The following is a 24,827-nucleotide window of genomic DNA, read 5'->3' as shown; positions in this document are numbered from 1 at the left end:
GGGTATGTCCAGTTCACACAGCATCCCAGGATGGGAGTAAAACATGCTCTGGTTTATTGGCTTTTCTTTAAACCGTGTCCGTTCAAAAGTAGTTATAGTTGTGCAACAGAAAACTCAGATTGGACAAATAGTCTAGCTAGCTGTCTGGATTTACCCTGCAGGTCCCCCCCCGAACACTAAGGTCAAGGTTTTCAGGCTACTCAACTAGTAACTCTGACGTGGTATCACATGACTCACGTCACATTTTTTATCTAAATTTCCCACTAATTCTCAGTTGAAGATTCACAAAAGCAATCTGTGAAAAGGGATTAACTAACAGCCAGGTGTTGAACTGTTGAGGACTGGTCTCGAATCTTAATGTAAGGTCACAAATGTGACGCTGTGGGTCAGCGTCTTATGTTCCTTGCTGACTTTGTCTGGTCGGGCATTGTAATTCTCACAACCAGCGCATTTGTTGATCGATCCATATCCACACACTGACCCACCGAAACGCATATTGAATGACATGAATCATATACTTTAAATGACACCAGCGGTCCAGATGTGACACAGAGGGCTAGTGTTTGTCATTCAGCCATTCCAGCATGTGGTTAACTGATCTGTGCCCTGACAGTGGGTTGGCTGTCACACATCTGGCCCACGTCTGAAGAGCAAATGTGGGGGAAAAAAATGTGCAGATGTGTCAGTCGAGCAATATTTTTTCTTCCTTGCAACATAACATGAAATCAGAAGTTCCACCTGTATACATACAGTGCATCCTTAAATTTGTATTGTCAGATATATATCATACATGTGCATGTATTATTGTACCTGATCCATTTATTCACTATACGTGCACAGGTCTCCTCGCTGACTCTTGCTCACTCACACACATCTTGGTGCTGCCAGAAACCAGAACAATTGTACCCTAATTTTTTTCAGTCAGTTATAATTTTGATTAGGAGTATAACGAGATATGGTGACTTATGCTTTGTGTGTACATGCATGATGTCTGTTCCCTGGTATGCGAGTGCCCCATAATAGACTTTCACTGACCTCTCTCTGCAATAATCGACCAATGATATTCCCAGTGCGAGCAACAAGGTGACCAGCTAGCGAGGTGGTTGCTTCGATTTTTTTCATTTGATTAGCCTTTAATTGCAAGTCCATTCATGCTGTAGAGTGAACTCTGTGACCAAAGGATTTTTAGCATTCTTTTTTTTTTGGTGTTGTTTTACATGTTGATACGGCAGCAAGGCAGAGACCTAAGAAAAATCCGTATGATTACACAATAGATTTTGCACATTCCACATGTCGGCAAATGTCACATCCGTTCTTGCACATTGTCAAACACGAAGCCAGCTCCAATATATTTGACTGCACTCAGTTTTGCCTGCAATATATATTATAAATGGTATTGTGTGTTTCCTGTGCTGTATATACCTTATTCTTAATGTATAGAAAAATGCCTGTATGGTTATGTGGTTACACTGTGATATGATTGGTGATCAATTGCTGCTCAATGAATGATTTGATTGTAATGATTTTTAATTAAATGGGGAACAAAGTTGAAACTGTCTCATGTCATGATAGATAGATAGATAGATAGATAGATAGATAGATAGATAGATAGATAGAACCATTGTTACTCATCAGCCCTCATCCAAATTCCGTCCTCTTGATTAGAGGACATAAATTGAACTTTCCAAAATCCATTCCCCTAACTCGGAAGTTACCTTTTTTTTTTTTTTTTTTTTAGACAGGATGAGATTTTTATAAGGACTGTGCTTTATCAGTCAAAGCCTCAGTATGTGTATATGTGCTCAGACAAAGCTCGTCCCACATGACATTCACAAAAAACCAACAGGCAAGGACCAAGGTAAGAGGAAAACTGCTACACTTTATTTTATATATTTCTGCTCTTTTTAGCGCTATGTTGAGTAAATTGGTAAGTGAGATGTGTTATATGGCCTATTCATGTGCACATGGTTAAATTGCAACATGACAGTGAATCAAACAAATACGTTTTCCCAGTGCAAAAAAACATTTTCATAGCACATTTTACACTGATACAATTGCATTCCACAGCTTTGGCTCCGTATATTTCATCCAGTATGTCATTCTAAAGTTTTAGAGCTCTCAAAAATGGGTAAGATCTGCTCTTCTTTCTACTTTTAGAAACTGATAAAAGTTGCATGACAAAACCGGAGACTAAGGGTAGATGAGTTGATGCCTAAGAGTTCAGTAATAATTCATTATGTTGTATCCAACCAGAAATATTTTAAAGCAATTATATAATCTAATGCAAACTGGAATGGGAGCTAGTGCCAAGACGCCTTGTATTAAAGCTGATATCTGATCTAATTGTGTTCTCGACTGGAGCGTTATACTGCACATGGGCTGGGAATGAGTCTGTCCTTTACGTCGGTTGAAGGATCTGCTTGTTTTGCACATTCAGTTCTTAACAAAAGATTTGGTACTTCCAGCATTGGAAGTACAAGAGCACCTGGTAGTGCCCAGGAGGTGAAGTGACAACTCTCCAGCAACCAATCCACACTCCATAGTTTGGTCTGTACGGGGACTTGAACCGGCAACCCTCTGGTTCCCAACCCAACTCTTGCCAAAATGCAACCCAGGGTCTTTTTGGGAATGCAACTGAGTCAACCTCCACAAAGCGGGGCTCATATGGCGCGATTTTAATGCTACCAAGCACAGCGATCCGAGCCGTTAGCCTTCCGTTGCCTGCCATTCATTTTGGCGCCACTTTAAAGCCTATTTAACTTTTAAGCTTCAGGGATGCTGAACTTGCTCAGCCATCTACCCATCGAGTAGTGTGTGTCATCATCTTACCCAAACACTGGAGTCTCCGCGCTCAACTAATGCCGGTGAATCGACAATGGTGTAATGATTCAGTTCGACTCCCAAGAACAGAAGATGCTCACACGACTGGCCAATAAGAACATGGCGCCGCCCATGACATTATTTTCACAGCGAGAGCAATATCCTGAAACGAGAGCAAGAAATTGCATCTTATTTTTTTTTACGTTTTTAGAGACACACATTTTCTTTGAGAGAAAACGTTTTCACGCTGATAGCAAAAAATATATATGTGAGAGTTTTAAAAAGTGTTTTGAGTGAGAGATTTTTTCTCAGAAATAATTTGCAAAAATGTATGTGTTTATGTTCTATGAAAAAATGCTTTCTTTCAAAACTTTTTCTTGTCTCAAATATTACCATTTTTTGCTATCGGTGTCAAAACGTATTCTCTCAAACTTTTTTCTCTCTCTCAGATCATGTATTTTCTCGCATGTAATAAAGACACAAATCTAACTCCATAAACTTTCCCCTTCTTTCTCTTTAAATTCTCTTCAGAGTCTCTATGTGGAGACCTTTCCGCTCCAGGAAACAGGGTTAAAGTTCCTCCCCTGCAATACTGTTAACCCTGATTAGTTGATAAGCAACAGCTCAGTTCATGTGAGTTGAGAGGCTGTTAAGCATGTGATCGCAGCTGCCGCAGACCTGGAATCAGCGTAAGAAGGTTAGAGCATTCTTTCACACTTCAATAATACGACTATTGTGATTGCTCTGCTGGTTGTTCCCTTGCCAAAAATGCCTCTCTTGGCATGCACAATACACTTTCTGTAAACTGATCCACTTCCTCATACCTTCAGCAAATCCTAAAGGTTTGAAGCTACTTAATCATATGAGGTACTTTAGATTGCTGTTCATACTGTAAATAAGTTACTTGTTTTAGTTAAGTTACCAACACTTAAAACCATAGCTGTTTTTGACAAAACTTCACTCTATAAATTTGGTGTGGAAGTGTAGTGCCACATGACGCTCATATGTCTGCCTCAGGCTAAATTATCTTAACAACCATTGTATGGATTGCTGTAAAATCTGTTGTTGACATTCAAGGTCCCTAGAGAGTCAAATCTGATGACTGGTTATCCTCTGACTTTACTTGTTGATCTTTCTTTTCTACATATTTAAGAAAATAGCTAGTCATGGATGGATGAGTGCACGATTTGGGACATTCACGGTTCCATGAAGATATATCCAAGTAACCGTGACGAACTTTTCATCCAGCACTTGCATAAGGTGGACATTTATGATTTTCAGTGAAATATCCAGACAACGGTTAGATGGATTGTTGTGTCTATAGAGGATAAATTCTATAAACTATATGATATAATTTAATGTAATCTAGTGTCATAATATGGTCAATATTTAAATCTGCCCAGTAATTTGGTTGATGACAACAAACCTACAAAAGTAATGGCATTCCCATTAGCCTCATGCTGTACTTTGTGTTTATTACTAATTAGCTAACATTAGCATGCTAAATGGCTTAAGCAAGATGGTACCGGCTGATATTATCAATAACATGTGAGTCACTGCAAGCATGCAAAAATTGGCAATAATTTGGAGGACCCCTGCAATGAATCTGAGGACAACCTAGGGGTCCAGGACCCCCTGTTGAAGATCTCTGGTTTACAGCCATGCTAGCACCTCTGTGAGGCTGTACTTAGGCACAGCGGTACTTTTAGGTAAATGCTAAGATCAGCAATTTTTCCTTTCAAAACTTTAAAGATCCTTAACTTGAATCCAACATATTGCAGCCGGGGGTCCCGGCTCCGTCTCTCTATAAGTAAAGGGGTCCTTGGTTTAAAAATTGTTGAAGACCCCTGCTGTACTCTTAGTCCTGTTTCCTCAGTTCTCAGCAATGGTTCGACGTGTGGCAGTGGTTGGAGCAGGCAGTTCTGGTCTGGCTTGTATCAAGATCTGTGTTGATGAGGGCCTCAAGCCTGTCTGCTTTGAAAGCAGTGATGACATCGGTGGCCTGTGGAAATTTAAGGTGAGTGGGGCCAATGTTAAAGAGGATCCCACACATTCATCATAGATTTCACCTCATCTAGAAAAAAATACAGTTACATGAACAAACATTTTGTAACTTGTCCAAACCAATGACTATCAACACGATTGATTGAGTAAAATGTCCTTATTAGAGTGATGTTTGTGTTCACAGGAATCACCTGAGCCAGAGAGATCCAGCATCTATCGCTCCTTGGTGGTCAACACCTCCAAAGAGATGATGTGTTTCAGTGATTTTCCCATGCCTGCTGACTATCCAAACTACATGCACAACTCCCTGCTACTGCAGTACTTCAGGCTCTATGCGGACCACTTTGACCTGCTCCGATACATTAATTTCCAGGTCGGCAAGCCAGGAGTGTCACTGACTTTTCACAGATTTTTACAACATGCTGTGTGAAGTTAAAGTTTATTTATGCTCATGTGTGCTGTATGTTTGTGTGAATGTGGACACGCATGCTTTAGACCACTGTGAGGAGTGTTGCACAAAGGCCAGATTTCTCTCTGTCCGGTGAATGGGACATAGTGACCATTAACAGGGATGGAGAGGAGGAGAGACACATCTTTGATGCCGTTATGGTGTGTTCAGGCCACTACACCCATCCAGCCTTACCCCTGTCAGAATTTCCAGGTCGGAACACAAATAGATAACATATTTCAAAGATGGAGGAGTAAAGCTTGCCAGAAATGTTATTAATATTTCTCGATTGATCTGTTGCTCCATCTGTCCAGGTTATGAGACGTTTGCTGGCAGGTGTTTTCACAGCTGGGAGTATAAAGATGCAGATGCCTGCAGAGGAAAGAGGGTGGTGGTGGTTGGCATTGGCAATTCTGGAGGTGATATAGCAGTGGAGATCAGTAGATCTGCAGAGAAGGTAAGACAGGAGACAAATAAAAAAAGCTTCTTTGTTGTTTGGCAGAGAAACAGGGGACCTGACCTCTTTCATTGCACCCTACATAGTTATAACAAAAGAATAAATGTCCCATGTATTCACATTCAGTCTTTTTTTTGGACAGACATTTCTCAGCACACGCCATGGTGCCTGGGTGATGGGCAGGATGTCCACTAATGGTCTTCCAATGGACATGATGGGTATCACCAGGTTCAATAACATCCTCATACGGCTTCTTCCCAACACTCTGGCCAACTGGGCCGCAGAGAGAGCACTGAACCCCAAATATGACCACAAACTGTATGGCCTGAAGCCTAGACACAGGTGACAACTTTTTCACAATCCCAGTGTGAGCATGGTGTCAAGTGTGCAGACCACTAGCAAATTCAAGTGTCATTTTGAATGTGATGTAATATTTGTAGCATTATTTGGTTTGGTTGACTCCTATCATGTCCTTTCTTTCTCAGACCTTTGGACAAAAGGCCATTGATCAACGATGACCTTCCTAGTCGAATCCTTCAGGGAGCGCTTGTAATGAAACCCCATCTGAAAGGATTCAAGGACTCTGGAGTTGAATTCGAAGATGGCACTGTGGAGGAGAACATTGACACTGTGGTCTTCTGTACAGGTTATAATGGAAAGTTCTCATTCCTGCCTCCAGCTTTATCTGAGGGGCCTCACAGAGAGTTGACATTGTACAAGTAAGTATACGAAGGGATAGAGTTTTGTATACATAGGGGCGGTTCACTTTTATTTTGAAAAAAGGGAAGGTATCAATCTCCTCGTTTAACTATTTCAAATTTTTTTAGAACTATTCCTTTTGATACACAGTGCTGATTGGACGCTTTTATACATAGACCTTCCCAAAATTCAGCCTTGGTGCAGAATTACAGCCACTAGAGCCAGTCCCACAAGGATCTTTCTTAAGTTTGTGCCATTTCTGAGTCTGCAGCTTTTGAGGAGAGGGGGGGAGGGGGGCAAGGTGGTGGCCGGGGATTTGGTCTTGACCAACTGCCACTTTGCTCGTTTGAAAGCCATGATGTCTCTCATGGGTGGACCAAATTCTCTGGGCGGGCAAAGGAGAGAAAGGGGAGATGACCTTGTAATCTCATAAGGAGCAAGATTCCAGATCAGCCCATCTTAGATTTAATTTTCTCAAAGGCAGAGCAGGACATCCAGGGCTCGGTTTAGATCTATCACCATTTCTAGCCTCTGGGGGACCATAGGCGGGCTGGGGGAACTCATATTCATGTTAAAAAACCTCATAAAGTGAATCTTTCATGGCATGAGACCATTAAATATACTTTGACAAATAAATGTATGCATTCAGCATTTCACTGAAGGCAAAATTACATTCTACATTTTAAAACATCTAAGTTAAATGGACGATAACCAATAATGACTTTTTTACTAGCCTGTAATAAGTCTGATGCAACCCTTTCAGGACACTGTTTCCTCCTGGTCTAGTACAACCCACACTGGCCGTCATGGGTCTTTTCCAGACAAAAGGACCAATCATACCTATTGTGGAAATGCAGGCACGGTGGGCTGTCAAGGTCTTTGCCGGTAAACAATAATGATCTTAAAATGTACACACACATGCACAAACACTCAGGAATGAGGATCAAAATGTACCAGCTTCTGTGTTTTTATTTTCAAGGTTTGAGCCGTCTTCCGTGTAAAGAGAAAATGCTGGAAGTCATTGAGTCTGAGAGGAAGAGAAACATGAAAAGGTACACACCATCTACACACTGCTGTCCTTTTAATAGTTCAGGAAAATCAGTCATGTTCTTCCATTGAAGGCAGAATTGTGGTTTAAATACGTTGTTAAAAATTATGTTTGAACGAATCTGCTCCTCATTTTCTCAGCTACAACTGCCCCAGAAAGGCAGCTCTCCAGGTAGACTTCATCCCTTACCTGGATTTCATGGCTGAGCAGGTCAGTCCAGTTCAGCTCTATATAGAATTGTTTTCCTTTATGAGACAAAACCATTCTGATGGACTTCCAATCACAGGTCGGGGTTCGCCCTAACTTCCTGAGACTGCTACTGAGAGATCCTGTACTGTGGGTGAGGGTCTTCTTTGGTCCCTGCACTCCTTATCAGTATCGTCTCTCTGGGCCTGGACAGTGGGCCGGAGCCCGTCAGGCTATCCTCACTCAGTGGGAACGGGTGGCTAAGCCATTCAGAACCAGAGTGGTACCAGAACCAGAGAGCAAGCCGTCTGTCCTATTTTCTCTCTGGCTGCTCACATTTGGAGCAGCTGTCACAATAGCTGTCCTTCTTTCTAAAAAGGAGATTATTACAGGGCTGCAGGGTGCAGCCCAGATTGTGGACAGGTACAATACTTTTCTGAGGGACTGACAAGATGAAAACTAGATCTTTAATATCCTTAATGATTTAAGATGCTGTGAAAGAGTACTTAGGTCTAAGAAATCCATGTACTGTAATTTATTCTTCTTGTTTGGCATGCCGAGGGAGAGAGACAGCCTCCCACTTTTCATGTAGTGTAAATGTGGTGTATGTAATAAAATGGGGTTATAACATTGATAAAGTAATTGCCGTCTTCTTACAGGTGTGACAGTTACAAAGGTCAGAAAAAGAACCTGTACACCTCCATCATGTAGCATGGAGAACATTTTAAATTGAAGCTTACCGATGCAGAAAAACATTGAATCACAATCACAGATGTCTAAGAAAAAAAAACCCCAACAGAACATGATGTGGTAAAAAAACAAACATGGTTTTGGTCACGATACACATAGTGTCAAGGAGAATGTTATGAATAGTCACATGGTTTAGGCAAGTATGGAAACAAAAAGTATGGAAAGTTTAAGGAATGTTAAATCCAGCTCTGTCATGGCGGTGTGTGCAGTTGTAGAGTGGGCTTCCCTCCATGTGCTTTCAATCGCACAAAATGACAGCAACTGTAATAAAAAGATGCGAACTGGCTCCCATGCTCATAGATCTTTTGCTTGAAAATGTTCCAATGGTTTTCAACAGGGGTGGGGGTCAGGGGAGGATGGGGGCCCACACATGAGTTTCTCTCATTTTACGCCCATAGCAGCCAATGGGACAGAGGCTTTCTTTGCAGCATGAGATGATGTATTGTCATGCATGAAGGTGAGTTGTACGAAATGCCCGGTTCTTCTTTTGTACCATGAAATAAAGATGTCCGTCAGAATTTCTATATACTTTGCCGAGGTAATTTTCACACCTTAAGGGACCCTAAAGTGGCCACGCTGCTTCATTGTAAAGACGTACAATTAGTAAGTTGTAATTTTTTATTTGCAATTATATTGTAATTACATATTTTAATGCATAAATACTGTCACATTTAACTTCCAGTAATGTTGAATGATTTGCTGTCTAAGACGTTCCGTGAGATCATGAAGGATGAGGGATGTGACCGACTTATTGTTATTAATATTATATTATGTCATATTATATCATATCCAGTTTCCCAGATGAAACTCTGTTGACTTTTCAGGTCTGCACAACTGAAATAATTGCACTTGGTTTTACAATTTGATCTAAGACCAGATATCAAATTAAAACCAGCAGATGGAGACATAAGCACAAAGCACTTTAGCTCCCCTGAAAGTGTCCCGCAGATTTGGAGAACTGTCTATAAGCATTGTAACCACTGACTTTATAACTTCAATTCAATTTTTCTTCATCAAATCATAACAAGAATTATCTTGAGATACTTTATAAATAGAGAAAGTCTAGACCCCACTATCAATTACAAAAGGCCCAGCCATTTCCCCAAGAGCAAGCATTTACTGCAACAGTGGTGAGGCTGCCTTTCAGGTAGAAACCTTGGACAGTCCCTGGCTCTTGGTGGGACACAAAGACACTGATAGGCTACTAAATCAGTTAGCCATTAATGATAATAAAAAACTATGGAGATAGGTCTGGCAATGCGAGACTAGAACAACAGTCTCACATCGGGGACAGCCTACTGGTTTTAGATTAACTCAGGGGCTAAAGTCTCATGTGAGGCAGGTTCCTGCAATGTTAAAGGTCCCATGACATGGTGCTCTTTGGATGCTTTTATATAGGCCTTAGTGGTCCCCTAATACTGTTTATGAAGTCTCTTTTATAGAGACCTTAGTGGTCCCCTAATACTGTATCTGAAGTCTCTTTTATATAGACCTTAGTGGTCCCTAATACTGTATCTGAAGTCTCTTTTATGTAGACCTTATTGGTCCCTAATACTGTATCTGAAGTCTCTTTTATATAGACCTTAGTGGTCCCCTAATACTGTATCTAAAGTCTCTTTTATATAGACCTTAGTGGTCCCCTAATTCTGTATCTGAAGTCTATATTTTATATAGACCTTAGTGGACCCCTAATACTGTATCTGAAGTCTCTTTTATATAGACCATAGTGGTCCCCTAATACTGTATCTGAAGTCTCTTTTAAATAGACCTTAGTGGTCCCCTAATACTGTATCTGAAGTCTCTTTTATATAGACCTTAGTGGTCCCCTAATACTGTATCTGAAGTCTCTTTTATATAGACCTTAGTGGTCCCCTAATACTGTATCTGAAGTCTCTTTTATATAGACCATAGTGGCCCCCTAATACTGTATCTGAAGTCTATATTTTATATAGACCTTAGTGGTCCCTAATACTGTATCTGAAGTCTCTCTTATATAGACCTTAGTGGTCCCCTAATACTGTATCTGAGGTCTCTTTAATATAGACCTTAGTGATCCCCTAATACTGTATCTGAAGTCTCTTTAATATAGACCTTAGTGGTCCCCTAATACTGTATCTGAAGTCTCTTTCCCAAAATTCTGCCTTGGTGCAGTTACAGCCACTAGAGCCAGTCCCACAATGAGCTTCCCTCAGAATGTCTTATCCGCCATTATTGTTTTTGAAAGGACAGGCAAGAAAGGGGAAATGCATGCAGGAAACCATCCCAGGGGGGATTCACACCCTGGACCTCTGCGTCGAGGCATAACCCTCTCAGTACATGTGTGCTTGCTCTACCACAGAGCCAACGGGCCACGGGTTAGCTGTTTTTTATACCTACATAGGCCACTTAGATTCATCATGATACGGGCCAGTGCATAGTAAATGTAGCATATGGTAAGTTGTTGTCGTGCAGAGCGTGCATGTGTGTTTGCTTTTCCACCAGGTCTACCCAACGCTGACGCTGCAGTGACTCAAGGGATTCTCATAAATGTGCACAATCCTCTTCCTCTCCCAGTCGCACTCCGCCCACTACTCAGTTCCATGCAACACGGAAAGAAGAAAGAAGAAGAAGGTAAGAAACTATATGTGCAGAAAGATCGGAACTTTTGAGTGCATGTAGTAGTATACAGCTACTGTAAAAAGAAAAGAAGAACAACTTTGGTCGAGCAAAACTTGAAACTGCAGCTCGGAGATTGTTGGCACCGCCCGTGCAGAAAAGTCGAAAAAGTCCATGTTTTGGTTGCAGGTTTTTGGAGAGTTGGCGCAGTGCTTATAAGATGCGTCAAAACAAGTAGCTGCATTATAAATGTGCTGAACCGATTGTGATAGATCACATTTTGGTTTTCGGATTGGATCAGATCTTGAAAATTGGGTTGTTTCAAAGGGAAAGAAGGAATCTGAAATCAGATTAGATCACGGAATCCAATCCTAGTTTTAATAAGGATCAACCCTTCCGTTTGTGTTGTTCAAAACATGTAAGTAGGATTTGGATCATTTTGATCCCAAAAAAACAGGATTATCCTGATCCCAACAGGGGCCAGCTGTTCAAAACATTTAATCTGGATCAAAATAATCCGGATTTGGAACTTTTTGGCTGTTCAAGATCAGGTAATGTAATTTACTTTTATACTGTTTTTTCAAAGCAACATTGGACTGGATCGTCCTGATCCAGTTACAGTTTTTGGGCCAGTTGTTCAAAGGTAAACTAATCGGATTTTGGTTATCGGATTGGATCGAATCCAATCCTAGTTTTAATCTGGATCAAACCTTCAGTTTGAGTTGTTCAAAATTTGTCAGTAGGATTTGGATAACTTTGATCAAAAAAAAACAGGATTATCCTGATCCCAACAAGGGGTAGGATTTCAAGGTGGATTCCAGCACAAAAACTTAGTAAAACTTTAAATTGGTCAAAGAATACATTCGTATCATTTAGTGTGTATACTTTTTATATTTTTGCACTTGACTTGTTTAACCTTAGTTAAGTTTAGTAAAGTAAAAAATAAAATAAAAATACAAATTATCTTGTCCTCATGAAACAATCCCCCAAACAGATATAAATAACAAAAAAAGAAATACAAAATAATAATATATATCTCATTCATCACCGTATATTAATTTCAAGGAAACAATCTAATACAAATGTCTGGTCTTTCCTCCTTAGATGAAGAAGAACCCTCAACATTCTACTACTACTACTTCACTTTTAACTTTTTTTTTTTTTTTAAGACGTTTTCAAAACTTTCCACAATGTATTTGTTAATGTATATTAGTTTTTTATTTGTAGTAGTTTAGATGAGGTGTCATAAAAGAAAATTATAAATGGAAGTGGGAGTTATTTTTGTGTTTTATCTCAAAATAAACACTTAGAGTGACCCCATCTTGACTCCTCTACCTGTTCTGTAAGTAGCTGGTAGCCCACATTGTGATATGTTGTCCTATTTAGAGCACTGGTGATCCGGATTTGGTAATCTTGAAAACTGTGTATCTGGATCAGGGTGATCCAATCCAGTGTTGCTTTGAAAAACTGGCATAAAAGTAAGACGGATTACCTGATCCTGGATAGGAAGAAATGGGATTTCCAAATCCGGATCATTTTGATCCAGATTAAATGTTTTGAACAACTGGCCCTTCAAGATGACCAAATCCGGATTACCAGTGCTCTAAATGGGCCAGTTATTCAAAGGTAAATTGATCGGATTGGATCAAATTTTGAAAATAGGTTGTTCAAAAGGGAAAGAAGGAATCTTAAATCAGATTAGATCACGGAATCCAATCCTAGTTTTAATCTGGATCAAACCTTCAGTTTGTGTTGTTCAAAACTTGTCTGTAGGATATGGATAATTCTGATCCAAAAATACAGGAACTGCGTATCTGGGTCAGGGTGATCCAGTCCAGTGTTGCTTTAAACAAAAACCGGGATAAAAGTAAAATGGATTACCTGATCCTGAATTGCAAAAAATGGGATTTCCAAATCCGGATAATTTTGATCCAGATGAAATGTTTTGAACAAGTTGCCCCTGGAGATTAATCTCCAATGCAGCTCAGTAGCCTACTGCATGTCATATGTTTTTAGTCAATAATCTGTAGCCTAGTCTTTTTTGTTAGGTGCTTATTCTGTTTTTAGAGTTTAACGTGTAGCCTATAACAACTTATAACACTATAATGGTAAGAAGGCCTGTGTGGTGGACATTGACATGCATTTTCATGTTATTTATGTCTCATAAATTGTTGCAGCAATGTTTGGGTTAGCACTGGTTACACATATTTGGTTCAACATTAAACCATTTTAACCACAAGAATTGGTAAAGGAATTATCATTCATACATCCATGCTGTGATTTGTTGTCAAAAACGGTCGACATTTGAAAATTTCAGCTTTCCAGTCATGCCTAATTCATGCAATTCCATAAAATAGATAAATATTCAAATACACCGTTTGTGTTGCATAAGGAAAAACTGCATGAGTCTTTCTCCAAACTGCATGGGATTAGCATAAAGTGGGCATGTCTGGGTACCAATTGAACCCATTGTCTCTAAGGGTTACAACTAAACTAGAGGGTACACTTGTGTCCCTATTAGAAACAATACATTTCTGATGAAATGACAGATGGAACATTTTTCAAACTAATCTGGTTCCTCGTCACAGAGCTGAAGTATGACCCGTCGTGTGGCGGTGATTGGAGGAGGAAGTTCAGGTCTGGCCTGTATCAAGTGCTGCCTGGATGAGGGGCTGGAGCCTGTCTGCTATGAAAGCAGTGATGACATTGGTGGTCTGTGGAGGTTTAAGGTGGGTCACAGTACATGCGGGTTCTTTTTAATTCCATAGTTTGTTTAGTAAGTTAAGATGACCATTAGTTGGTGTGCTATATTGCAGGAAAATCCAGAGGCAGACAGGGCCAGCATCTACCACTCTGTCATCATCAACACCTCCAAGGAGATGATGTGTTTCAGTGACTTTCCCATCCCTGCGCACTTCCCCAACTACATGCACAACTCCCTCATCATGGACTACTTTCGAATGTACGCTGACCGCTTCCAGCTCACCAAGCACATTCGCTTTAATGTAAGGATATTTCACTGACTTCCTGCCTAGAGTTGAATCTCTCTGTACCTGAAAGGATGCAACATTCTAACCTCAGTTTTAAATGTAAAATCTTGTTTAGTGCAACACAACACAGGGTTGAATGCAAATGTATTAGCCTTTGTACTGTTATCAGCAAACTGTTATCTGTTGCTCCCTCTCTCTCTCTGTTCAGACCAAAGTCTTGCAGGTGAAGCAGAGATCTGATTTTTCTAATTCGGGCCAGTGGGATGTTGAGACAGAGAACAAGGATGGCAAAAAGGAGAAACATATTTTTGATGCTGTGATGATCTGTGTTGGACATCACTGCCACCCCAACATGCCTCTGCATGACTTCCCAGGTACCATTTACAGGTTATCCATTCATCATCATTCAGTTTACTCATGGACAAGTAGAGAGTGCTCTAGCAATATCAGAATCAACCTTTGACACAGGCTGATCTAGCCTGTTATGGCAACCCAGTGGTTACATAATACTGTATCAATATAAAGCAGCCCTACGCAAATAGAATAGTGTTTTGAGTATAAAGTCCTAACATTGGCCTTGATTTTTTTTCTGTAAAAGCTGTAAAATACAGTCTTCAAAAGATTCTCTTTTTCCAGCAGTCACAACTCTGTCTTTGATTTTTTTTTTAGGAATTGAGACTTTCAAGGGAAAGTATTTCCACAGCAGAGACTACAAGACTCCTGAGGAGTGGAGGAATAAAAAGGTTGTAGTGATTGGAATAGGAAACTCTGGAGGCGACATAGCAGTGGAACTGAGCAGAGTCACCAAGCAGGTTGGGATGAGATAATAAGACATGATGCAGTGAAGTATGTGAAAAATCACAAATGCATTTTGGGGTTAAATTACAGGTAAGAGAGCCAAAGCGTTTAGATAAATCCTCTGAAATCAATTGTACATCTGTACAATTGAGTGGACCCTGAGTCCACCTAAAAAAATTAACATTTCGATATTAACATTTCAGATACTTCAGTTGAATTAAAAAACTATCAACATTATAGAAGATCAAATATCGCAATGTTCTTGTCCCAATACCTCGATGTCAACATTGTGGCGATAGTACAGGGTTGACAATTGGGGCTTTTTCACAATGAGATTCAAGATGAATAATCTTCAGTAATGTACATATAATGAGTAAGAGGGTAAAGGTAAAAATAATAGAACAGCTAAAACAGTCTGGTTACACAAAAAATGACATCCCTTTACTGCAACGCAGCCTTTAAAACCAGGAAAAGACAACACTTAAGCCATTTACTATATCACGATTTCCAAAATTTAAGACGATATCTAGTCTCATATCACAATATCAATATTTTGCCCAGCCCTACATACCAGCATAACAACTGACTACCATCTCTTCCCTTCACCAGGTGTTCCTGAGCACACGAAGAGGAGCATGGGTTTTGAACCGAGTCGGGAACAACGGGCTGCCCTTAGATTTGCAGTTTAACAGGGTGACAAATACTCTGAGGAGCTTCATACCGTTCGGTGTTTTCTGTAGTCTAGCAGAGAGACAGCTCAACCACAGATTTGATCACGCTCTCTACAATCTCAAGCCAAAGCACAGGTACTGTATTTGTAAATGGGTTTTTTGTTTTGTTTTTACAATTCTATCTTTTACAGCTACAGATATTACACCTCCGATTCCAAGAGAATTTGCATGGTCCCCAGACAACAGATCTGAACAACTATGCTGCCCCCTTGACATTTCCTATGCAACCATCAGGACAGGAATTATTTGTGGTTTTCAAACTATGGGGTTGAAGGCGAGGTGCAGACGGAGAGAGGTGAGGCTAAGAAAATGTGTGAGGTGAAATGGACACGTGCATGCTGGTTTTCTGAAACCATCAGCAAGTCAGTTCTTTTAGTCTGGTCCGCTTATCCACATGGTAAGCAGCAGCAGCTCATGGAGGTACTTTAAAGGTGGTGACACTGTCGGCCGTTGGTCCAGGTTGGGCCAAAGTTGACCGCCCATGCATGTCGCCCATGTTTTTTGCTGTGTGTCCCACACCATCGCCAGCTAGCTGGCCACTAAACTAGTCAAATTTGACAACTTTATGTTACATACACACACTTTTGTCACAGCATAGAAAAGCACATTGCTATTGGCAGATAAGTGAAAAAGTGAACGGAGAGCGCCATCTAGTGTGCTCGGAAAACAAAGACACTGGTTCACCAAGCTTCATTTGGCCATCACTACTTTGTTCGGCTAATTTTCTGTAACCAGTGTGTATGGAAAAGGACGAGCTAGTTAACCATCTCCTGGCGGGGAGTGAGGCAGAGTGACCGTAGGCTCTGTGCCGAGGGCAAACGCTGTGTTGTATCTATCTTAGCATCTTTGTGTACACATGGTGTCCCTTTCTGAATAACTTATAGATTACTGCTGCTTGCTGGCATGAAGAGTTATTTCCTCTCACACAGGTACAGAACGTACAGTATGTGGTAGTTGACTGTTGACTGTAGTCTTTGCATTGTGTTCAAGCTAATAATTTTAGACAAGACACCAACACACTCAACCTTTGTCTCCACTAGTTCTTTGCTGACTGCCTAGTGTGTCAACAACTTAAAACCTTTAGTACCGATTGCCGCAATTTGCATTCAAGAAATCGTATAACACACCGACTAGATAGGCTACACTTTTTCAGGTTCAGTGTGAGTAACCCTTAAGGATTTACCCTTATCTACAATGTCAATCACAAATAGTATTCATAGCTATCATAGGAAAAAGACACTCTTCATGACTTGCCCGAGACTCATTACAAAAAAACAAATGCCAAATACACAGACTGTTGTCTACCATAGTTAAACTCGGACATAGATCCTGATTATTCCCCAAATAAAAGGAAGACAGAATAATTAGCATAGCAGGTTCATTATGTACATCATGTCACTTGTGGTGCTTTAGATTTTTGATCTTGTTTTAATTCAAATGACTGCAGTATTCATTTGTTGTAAGATTACTAACCAGTATGAATATAAATCTCAGATTGTTCAGCCAACATCCCACAGTGAATGATGAGCTGCCAAACCGAATCCTTTCTGGAACAATTCAGGTTAAACCCAACATCCGCAGGTTTCAGGGCTCCAGTGTGGAGTTTGATGATGGAAGTGTTGTGGAAGATGTCGACCTGGTGGTAGGTTATTTGTGTATATACACGCTCAGCCACTCACACTAACAGTCTGTCTAGTCTTCTGTCCTCCTTAAACCTTCATAGTCAGCAGTATAGTTGGCCTGTTGTGCGTGTGCCTGAGATGAGTCCTCTGTCTTGCAGGTGTTAGCCACAGGTTACAGGTTTTCCTTTCCGTTCCTGGCCTCACATGTGCTCTCAGTGTCTGAGAACAAAACATCTCTATACAAGTATGTGTTTCCTCCTGAGTTGGACCGCCACACTCTGGCTATCATTGGTCTAGTGCAGCCACTGGGAGCCATTATGCCCATCTCTGAGATGCAGGCCAGATGGGCCACACGTGTCTTTAAAGGTATGAAAGTAAAAACAGAACAAAAGATACAACCTTTTATCATCACTCATTCCTTTTACAGAAGTATTTTGTGCTAAAGAGAGCAACCACTGTGTCACAATGCCTCCTTTCATACAGGCTGTATTAAGCTTCCCTCAGTGGCTTCCATGCTAAAAGATGCCCAGTGCAAGCAGGAGGAAATGGCTAAACGGTACTGCAGTGGATTTACTCAACCTTGTTACTACTGACATACTTTGGATCTGAACGGCATCAAATCTTTGTTTGCACAACATGTTGGGTTCTGGTTTCTTTTTCAGATACGTCACCAGTCAGAGACACACCATCCAGGTTGACTATATCAACTACATGGATGAGCTAGCAGAGCTAGTGGGGGTTCAACCTAAAATCCCCCGGCTGCTGCTGACTGATATCAGGCTGGGACTAAAAGTAATGTTCGGTCCCTGCACGCCTTACCAGTATCGTCTCAGAGGGCCGGGGAAATGGGCTGGAGCCCGTCAGGCCATCTTCACTCAGTGGGAGAGAGTGGCTGAACCCATGCAGACCAGGTCCTGTGTTGAGCCCAAACGCAAGAGGTCGTTTATGTGGCCTCTGGTTCTGTCAACTGCTGCTTTGGGCTTGGCTGCCTACGTCAACAGGACCAACCTTCCAGCTTTCCTTCAAGATCCCACTGCGCTGTTGGACAGGATAAAAGTACACCTGCCTGCAAAGTGATGTGCAATTAATATTAAATTAATTCTCTGATTTGATTATGTCTGTTTAATACATTCTAGCTTTCTGGTAGAATTAATAATCTGCATAGATTGCATGATATAGTGACTGCAGCTGTGATATAAAATATACAACATGTCTCTAATGTCAGTGTAACACCAGACAAGAGGTAAATAATTAGATAAAAGTAGCCTATGTCAAAATTGTACTCAAACACAGATTGGCTACTTCCGCCAATATACACTATGTTCCATCTCTAGGCTGAACCCTAAATAAGATATTGCCTATATTGGTCAATTAACCACCTAATGGCAGCTTCAGAACCCAGATGTTTGGCTTGAGAAAACTACACGAAGCAATGTATTGTAGTCCTTTATTGTGTCTCACTGAGTCATACTGGGGGTCATGTGATTAAAGCTCTCCCTCTGGTTGGTTTTCTTTCTACAGATGGCATGTAGGCTACAATTGTGTGGCTGGGGCCTAAAATCAATAATCAATAAAAATTAAAAATGCCAATGAAAATGTATTATTTTGTGTGTGTTTTAATGTAAAATCACTACAATTAGGAAAGGGAAACACACTAATATAGAGTCCTGTTCAGCCAATTCACTTTATCATCAATAAGTTCAATATTGGCTTTGCCTGGACTTTATAACTCTATAGTTGAACTACCCGCAGCTCGTGAATCACATGCAGACCCCGGAAGAACAATCATCCACGCGTGACTCGTTAACATTTGGGTTGCCAGGTTTAGGGATACCTTTTGATATGTAGGGATCAAAGATTTGACATAGCCTATTTGAGTATGTAATTGGTTACTTCAACTGTTTGTGTGTGCTTGAACACCTTGTATACCAAACTGTAACCTGTAAAGTAACGTTACCTTGTTTAAATTCTTTCTGGCAAACTCAACAAAAGATACAAGGCTGTGCACAATGTAATCATGTCAAAAATGACAGCCAACATGTTAGTATTTTTTAACTAAGCCTATATATAATCTTCATATATGCTTACAGAAGTGTATTTACAGTGATTTTGACTTTATGTATGCAGCTTGACAGTTATTTTTTACTACTGTAGCTACTAGGTCCACTACGTTTTTTACTCTTATCCGTTAAATGTTTGCCATCACAACAGGAGAATGGTATCTGTTTGGCGGTTAAGCGTTGATATGCTTTATCTACGTTATCATAATGTAGATCTACATATATTTAAATGCAATTAATGTCAACCGGTATTAAGTGTAAACCTAAATCTAGGACCCTTTTATGATATGTGACTGAGAACCTGCAGAGGGGGTTAGTGTTGAAGAGGGGGATATGAGACAATAAATCTGGCAACTACTGTCTGCCATCTTTGATTGTGCGACAGGCCGCGGCGCGAGCGGGGCCTCACACAACTAGAGAAACGGTCTAACACGAGATAACGGCTGGGAATAGACACGGAACTAAGGCACGACCGCATACTGATTCCCACAGTAACGGCCGAACAAACAAGGACAGACTGGCGGCTTGGAACAAAGCAGAAGACGTGAAACGGTAGCCGTGCATGTGGAGAGCGGTTTGTTGGCAGTCAACGAGCAAAGTGGCTAACCATCGTTAGCTGAACTGGGTTAGCAGGCTAGCCAGCTTTTGTAATCCGCCGGCTAGACACATTCGTCCACCACAAACCAGGCCGAATCCGGATTTCAAGTCAGGCCGCACAACCGCCAAAAGGACAAAGAAGGCACCGGCGGTGGCAGGTGGGTCTGCATGTCAAGCAAGGACAAAAAGTGTTTCCCCCCCCCAGTAACTGATGTGTTGGTGTTCACGTAACGTTAGCTGGTTAGCATGCTTTGGCCACTGAAGGGCTGAAAGTGGATGTGATGGCGACTAGTGAGAAACGAAACCATGCTAAGCGATGCAAACTCGCGGCCTGCTCTTTTAATAGCTCCATGTTGCAAATTCTAAATCAAAACTATGTGTTGTTGGCTAGATAATAACGGTCACTTTTGTGTACAACGCTTGCACAATTAAGAGTTATTTGAGCCCGGTTTTTAGTTCCGAGCGAAGAGGGCCTCTAACGTTACTTCTCACCGGTATGAGCCACCCAGACCACCAGTAACGTTGGTTTGTTTCATGGAGAAGGATGGCCTGCAGACTCATGGTTGCCAGTGATTTACAGAAACGATACGATAATATGATAACAGTATTATCTCTGCTCTCGTTCCTTTTTCCCTCTAAACTGGTGTAATTGTGCTGGCGATGTATCATGTGTCATATTCTTGATTTCCATGATGTTAACTGTTAGATTAGCACCGTGCGTCCCATCCCATTCATGATATCTTGCAGATCCAACAGATGTGGTCTTAAAAGAGCACATTTTTCAGTCTGGACATTCGGGAGGGTTGTGGTGTGAAAGATATTATTCATACTTTGTCTGCAGATGTTGAAACCACCTGGGGGATTACTAATAAGCAACAAGGTATTGTTTGATATATATATCCATTACATAGTTAAACAAGGGTGTGCGTTTGACTAGTTGTTCGTAGTCCATTTACATATATTGATTGATGTAGTACTTATTGATTGACCAGTCAGGCCAGTAGAGAGCTTTTGCTGAAGATGGCAGTGTCTTTTGTAAGGCTCAATGGTTTAAATCAAAGAAGCATGGTTATGATTTCTGTATTGTCGTTATCTTCACAAAAAACAGACTTTAACTATTATGGAGGCCTACACGGCTTTGGTTAGTCCCCTAAAGTGTTTCCATATTTCAAGCTGACATTTTTCCGTAGATGTTTCATTTGTGCCTTGAATGTACGCATTTAAGCACTCTAATGACTGAAAACATAGCCACCCTTCGGTTTCTTGTGTGCTTAATGAAATTAACTCCCAAGGGAGGCCATCTGAGTGGTATTGGCCTAGCCTTGGAGAACCACAATACACTTAAGTGGCTTCCAATCCTAGTCTCTTCCATGCTTTTTGTTAGAGAACCCCCTTGCATTGACCCTGATCACAGTGAAGATTAGGACGTAAATTATAAATGGTTGCCAATCAGTTCATAAACCAACAATACATTTCTATTCATGGGCCGGGACCTGTAGTCCAATATCTTAATTAACAATAGTGATATTACAACCTTTTTAGTCTTATTGTTGTAACTTTAGCTATTCTTGTAAATTTGGCTAGTATTCCTAAAGATGATTAACTCAGCATAGTCACTGAAGAAATTTTGGACCAGAGTTCTTCACTGGAGACCGCAATACATTACAAACCAATAGGGACAATAAAATACAAGCCTGCTCTTTCGGCATCCTTTAGCCCATCTACATGACTTCTTATTCTGTGGCTTCACTGTTACAAGTCAGTCCCTCGGCCCGATGGAAACAAGATTAGGAAGAATAAGCGCTGTACATGTAAGTCATCTGAGCCGACCCGCGGGTTAAACCTGGAAGTAGATCCTACAGTGCAAAACACATGCCCACCCAAATAAACTGGTTCTTGCCTAGCAGAACACCTAAATGTGTTTTGCTGGATGGACTGTGGTGCAGAATTAGTTGCAGGGGTGCATGGTCATGCTGGAGGTCGGGCTTAGTTGTGCCTGTGATTTGGGGCCAATTTTGGGTCTTTTTAATGCAGCCCCTTTTATACAATTATCTGAAAATACTTCAGATTGAGAGCACAAGGGCTTCCCTCTTGATCCCAGTGCACAAATGTTGATAGTTTAAAAGATGGAGCCAGAGATTGTACACTGACTTGACCCTTTTCTGTGTTGAGGGCTCACTCCCAGGTGACTTTGGGCCCTAGGGTTCTCCTGTGTTCTCATTGGCACCAGGGTGGGAAATTAGCACCCGCCACCAGCCAAGGGCGAGTATTGTTTCAAAGTGGTGGGGGACTTTGCCTTGAATACCAGCCATGGTGACGGGTGGATTGGTTTTCAGCACTAGTTCATGACATTGGTTTAAAAAACGTGGCAACATAGCCCCGGTGTTAAGAGGCCAGCCGCAGAGTCAGCAGTGGCAACTGAAGTGAAGAAAAAGAAAGTGGCGCATTGTGGCGAAGTGAAAACGAGGGAATGGTTGGCCTACTAGGGTCGGGGGTTGTCCCTTAAATTGGCAGTTGATCAGACATACATTCAAATGCCCTCTGTAAAAAGACTGGAAGGGCGGTACATTACAACTTGAACTACTTTCACTTAACTACGGCGCCGTAAAGTCTAGACCCGATCAGATCTCTGTGATCCGCATGACGGTACAATGGAACGGTTAACAGAGCGACAGTAATAACCTAAAATACCATCGGTACTGTGATAAAACCAAGTGTCTTTGCTAGTTTAAGATCAACGCAGTTGTCAATTTTCCGTCCACTAGGATTAGCGTGTGTCTGACAGGGTGGGGGGTTGCGGCATCACGATGGTGGCTCTCACTGTCACAAAGGACAATCGGCACAACTCTACAGTCTACCTTGCAGATGACCGGCCCATGCACTGTATTTACAGTTGAACCTACTCGTCTTCAGAAAATGCAGACAAGTTGTTAGTTGTAGGAACAACTAACTTTAAATTAGAGGCAATAAAAGACCACGAGTCATCCAAGTCTCAAGTGCACTACCACACAGATGGCAAAGATGGGACCACAGAAGCAGTGTGGCAATAAAGGCTTTCATTTTTTAAATTTGTTTAACATCACATCTTTTAGATTTTAACATCTGCTTCTATTAATAAAATATGTATTGTTAATTATACAAAATAATGTACTGAAGTAATTCAACACATGCTAGTGCACTTTCTTTTATAAATTTGAATTCCAGAAGAAGTGGCTGGTTAAAAAAAAAGTTGTGGCCAAAAAGTTTCTACCGTCATTGGCACTGAATGGGTAGCATAATTAGGGGGTCTTTGCACAAAAGACAGGAATTTCTATTGTTGTCAATTGGCTTGGTGGGTCTCTCATCAGTGTTTCTTCTTCCTGTTTGTTCCCTCCATCTCCTGCGCTGTTTTGGCGGTTTTTCCACCGCGTGGTATCCACTCGACTCGCCTCGGCTCTACTCTCTTTTTTTGGTTTTCCATTACGAAAAAAAGTCCCTGGGACCTGCTACCAGGTACTTTTTTTAGTACTACCTCAGTCAAGGTTCCAAGCGAGCCGAGGCGAGCCCAAAAGGTGACGTGGAAACCTGCAGACTACTGGTTGGTCGAAGAGAATCGTCACTTATGACTGCGTTTTTAGCAAACAATAGTGCGGAGTGTGTTTCCAGAACAAACGGGACATTTAAAACAAATCTAGCCGGACACCGACAGATTATCCACTTTCTGCACTATTCTCACTTTTCAACGGTTCGGGCTACTAGCGGCTTCATGTCGTTTCCAATATTGATCACTGTTACTTTAAAAAACAAGACTATCTATCTATCTATTTATCTATCTATGAATAACAAAAGTTTTTATTTAGCTTTTCAAGTAGCGCATCAAACCCTCCCAAACTTCCCGGTTTTCTTCCTCTGCACCCCGTGACAGTGTCCCCCCGGCTCTGCTGGCCCTGATGCATCCCAGTCGTTGTCATAAGCCTGTCCGTAACTCTCATAAAGATTACACGAAGCCCAGTAGGTCAGAGCCAGAGATTTCACCCGTCGGACATCGCCCACCAGACGGTCTGCGGCGGCGGTTTTGCAGAGCGTGAATGCTCTGAAACACAAACGGTACACAGCAAACATATTTTGGTGTGTAATCATGGTTGCTAAAGTTCATGTACTTTATATAGCGTATAGTAAATACTGACTGCGACGCTGAACACATGCAAATGTTAGCTAACGTTACCGGGAAACTTAACTTACCCTTTTGTGTCGGCAAACAACCGTCATGTCGACGTCTGAACTCCGTCGGAATTCCCAAACTCCTGTTTTTTTTTAGCGGTGATTTTTGTTGCTTCCTCCAGCTTCTTTTGAAACACAACATTTCTTCTGGCTGCGGCAGGTAGCCGACGTGCTGTTGGGAGCCGCGCTGAAAATTACGTCATCACGCGTTGCTATAGTGACCAGCCACGCTGAGGCTTTACTCAATCTGCAATGGAAAACGGAAGCATGATGGGCCGAGGCGGGCTGTTACCAGCAGTGGAAAAACGCCATTTGGCTTGACCCTATCCCTCCACCCAGCCTCTGCCCCATACTACTTAAGCTGACCTTACACAGGAAGAGAATCATGGCCAATTCTCAGAGGAGCTTTCCCTGGTAATTTATAAGATATTACTTTTTTAATGTGGGGACTTGCAATTGTTAAGTCTTGACACTTCTACCCAGTTGGGGACTTTTTATATAAAAAAATGATTTGAATCAGTCATGTTTAATATAGTTAATGTCGGCTTTGTGTTATGTTGGAGTCCCAGTCACACATCCTCAGTCGCCAAGAGACTATTACTACATTGGTAGATTTGCTGCAGTGATGCAGTTTACACTGTAGTACTTCTAAATGAAAGTGTTCCTGCTACATTCAAATCATTTTGCATCCACACCTCTGTCAGGCATCACTGCTGCACATGACAAAATTGTACTAAAAATACAGATATACAGTGGGTACGGAAAGTATTCAGACCCCTTTAAATTTTTCACTCTGTTTCATTGCAGCCTTTTTCCAAAAAT

The 24,827-nt window shown here is 41.2% G+C and overlaps 3 protein-coding genes across 11 annotated transcripts in view; all 3 read left to right on the top strand.

The window, feature by feature from the left end:
- The first annotated feature begins 3,350 nt into the window (after positions 1–3,350).
- Positions 3,351–8,137, top strand: si:dkey-239i20.4. Of its 3 annotated transcripts, none has more exons than XM_034880595.1 (11): positions 3,351–3,517; positions 4,697–4,837; positions 5,009–5,197; positions 5,320–5,485; positions 5,587–5,729; positions 5,872–6,071; positions 6,215–6,448; positions 7,192–7,313; positions 7,408–7,480; positions 7,617–7,686; positions 7,763–8,137. In XM_034880595.1, the coding sequence occupies exons 2-11, from the start codon at positions 4,706–4,708 to the stop codon at positions 8,108–8,110; spliced, it is 1,677 nt and encodes a 558-aa protein (XP_034736486.1). In that variant the 5' UTR covers positions 3,351–3,517; positions 4,697–4,705; the 3' UTR covers positions 8,111–8,137. The 3 variants fall into 3 exon arrangements, with proteins under 3 accessions (XP_034736486.1, XP_034736485.1, XP_034736487.1); XM_034880594.1 differs by having other exon boundaries at positions 3,359–3,517; positions 4,704–4,837; XM_034880596.1 differs by lacking the exon at positions 3,351–3,517 and adding an exon at positions 3,961–4,080 and having other exon boundaries at positions 4,704–4,837.
- Positions 8,138–10,941: 2,804 nt separating this feature from the next.
- LOC117949972 (dimethylaniline monooxygenase [N-oxide-forming] 5-like) lies at positions 10,942–18,733 on the top strand. Its single transcript, XM_034880597.1, has 10 exons — positions 10,942–11,028; positions 13,571–13,736; positions 13,824–14,012; positions 14,206–14,371; positions 14,667–14,809; positions 15,405–15,601; positions 17,021–17,168; positions 17,307–17,514; positions 17,632–17,704; positions 17,811–18,733. Exons 2-10 carry the CDS (start codon positions 13,605–13,607, stop codon positions 18,223–18,225), a joined length of 1,671 nt encoding a protein of 556 aa, XP_034736488.1. The 5' UTR covers positions 10,942–11,028; positions 13,571–13,604; the 3' UTR covers positions 18,226–18,733.
- Positions 18,734–19,562: 829 nt separating this feature from the next.
- prrc2c (proline-rich coiled-coil 2C) overlaps positions 19,563–24,827 on the top strand; it is a 26,797-nt gene continuing 21,532 nt past the window's right edge. For all 7 annotated transcript variants that reach the window (XM_034880553.1, XM_034880548.1, XM_034880554.1 and 4 more), the window contains exon 1: positions 19,563–19,963. The gene's annotated coding sequence lies outside the window, so the exon portion shown is untranslated. The remainder of the gene's footprint in view (positions 19,964–24,827) is intronic.

The sequence above is a fragment of the Etheostoma cragini genome, chromosome 9, assembly GCF_013103735.1.
Source record: "Etheostoma cragini isolate CJK2018 chromosome 9, CSU_Ecrag_1.0, whole genome shotgun sequence".
Taxonomy (NCBI): Eukaryota; Metazoa; Chordata; class Actinopteri; order Perciformes; family Percidae; genus Etheostoma; species Etheostoma cragini.
Note: the sequence above shows the minus strand (reverse complement) of the source record. Positions and strands in the feature narration are given on the sequence as shown.

Coding starts and splice junctions, on each gene's coding strand:
- si:dkey-239i20.4 (XM_034880595.1), top strand. CDS start 4,706: ATGGTTCGACGTGTGGCAGTGGTTGGAGCAGGCAGTTCTGGTCTGGCT. Junction 4,838..5,008: donor GTGGCCTGTGGAAATTTAAG/GTGAGTGGGGCC, acceptor TTGTGTTCACAG/GAATCACCTGAGCCAGAGAG. Junction 5,198..5,319: donor TCCGATACATTAATTTCCAG/GTCGGCAAGCCA, acceptor CGCATGCTTTAG/ACCACTGTGAGGAGTGTTGC.
- LOC117949972 (XM_034880597.1), top strand. CDS start 13,605: ATGACCCGTCGTGTGGCGGTGATTGGAGGAGGAAGTTCAGGTCTGGCC. Junction 15,602..17,020: donor AATCTCAAGCCAAAGCACAG/GTACTGTATTTG, acceptor TATAAATCTCAG/ATTGTTCAGCCAACATCCCA. Junction 17,705..17,810: donor CAGGAGGAAATGGCTAAACG/GTACTGCAGTGG, acceptor TTTCTTTTTCAG/ATACGTCACCAGTCAGAGAC.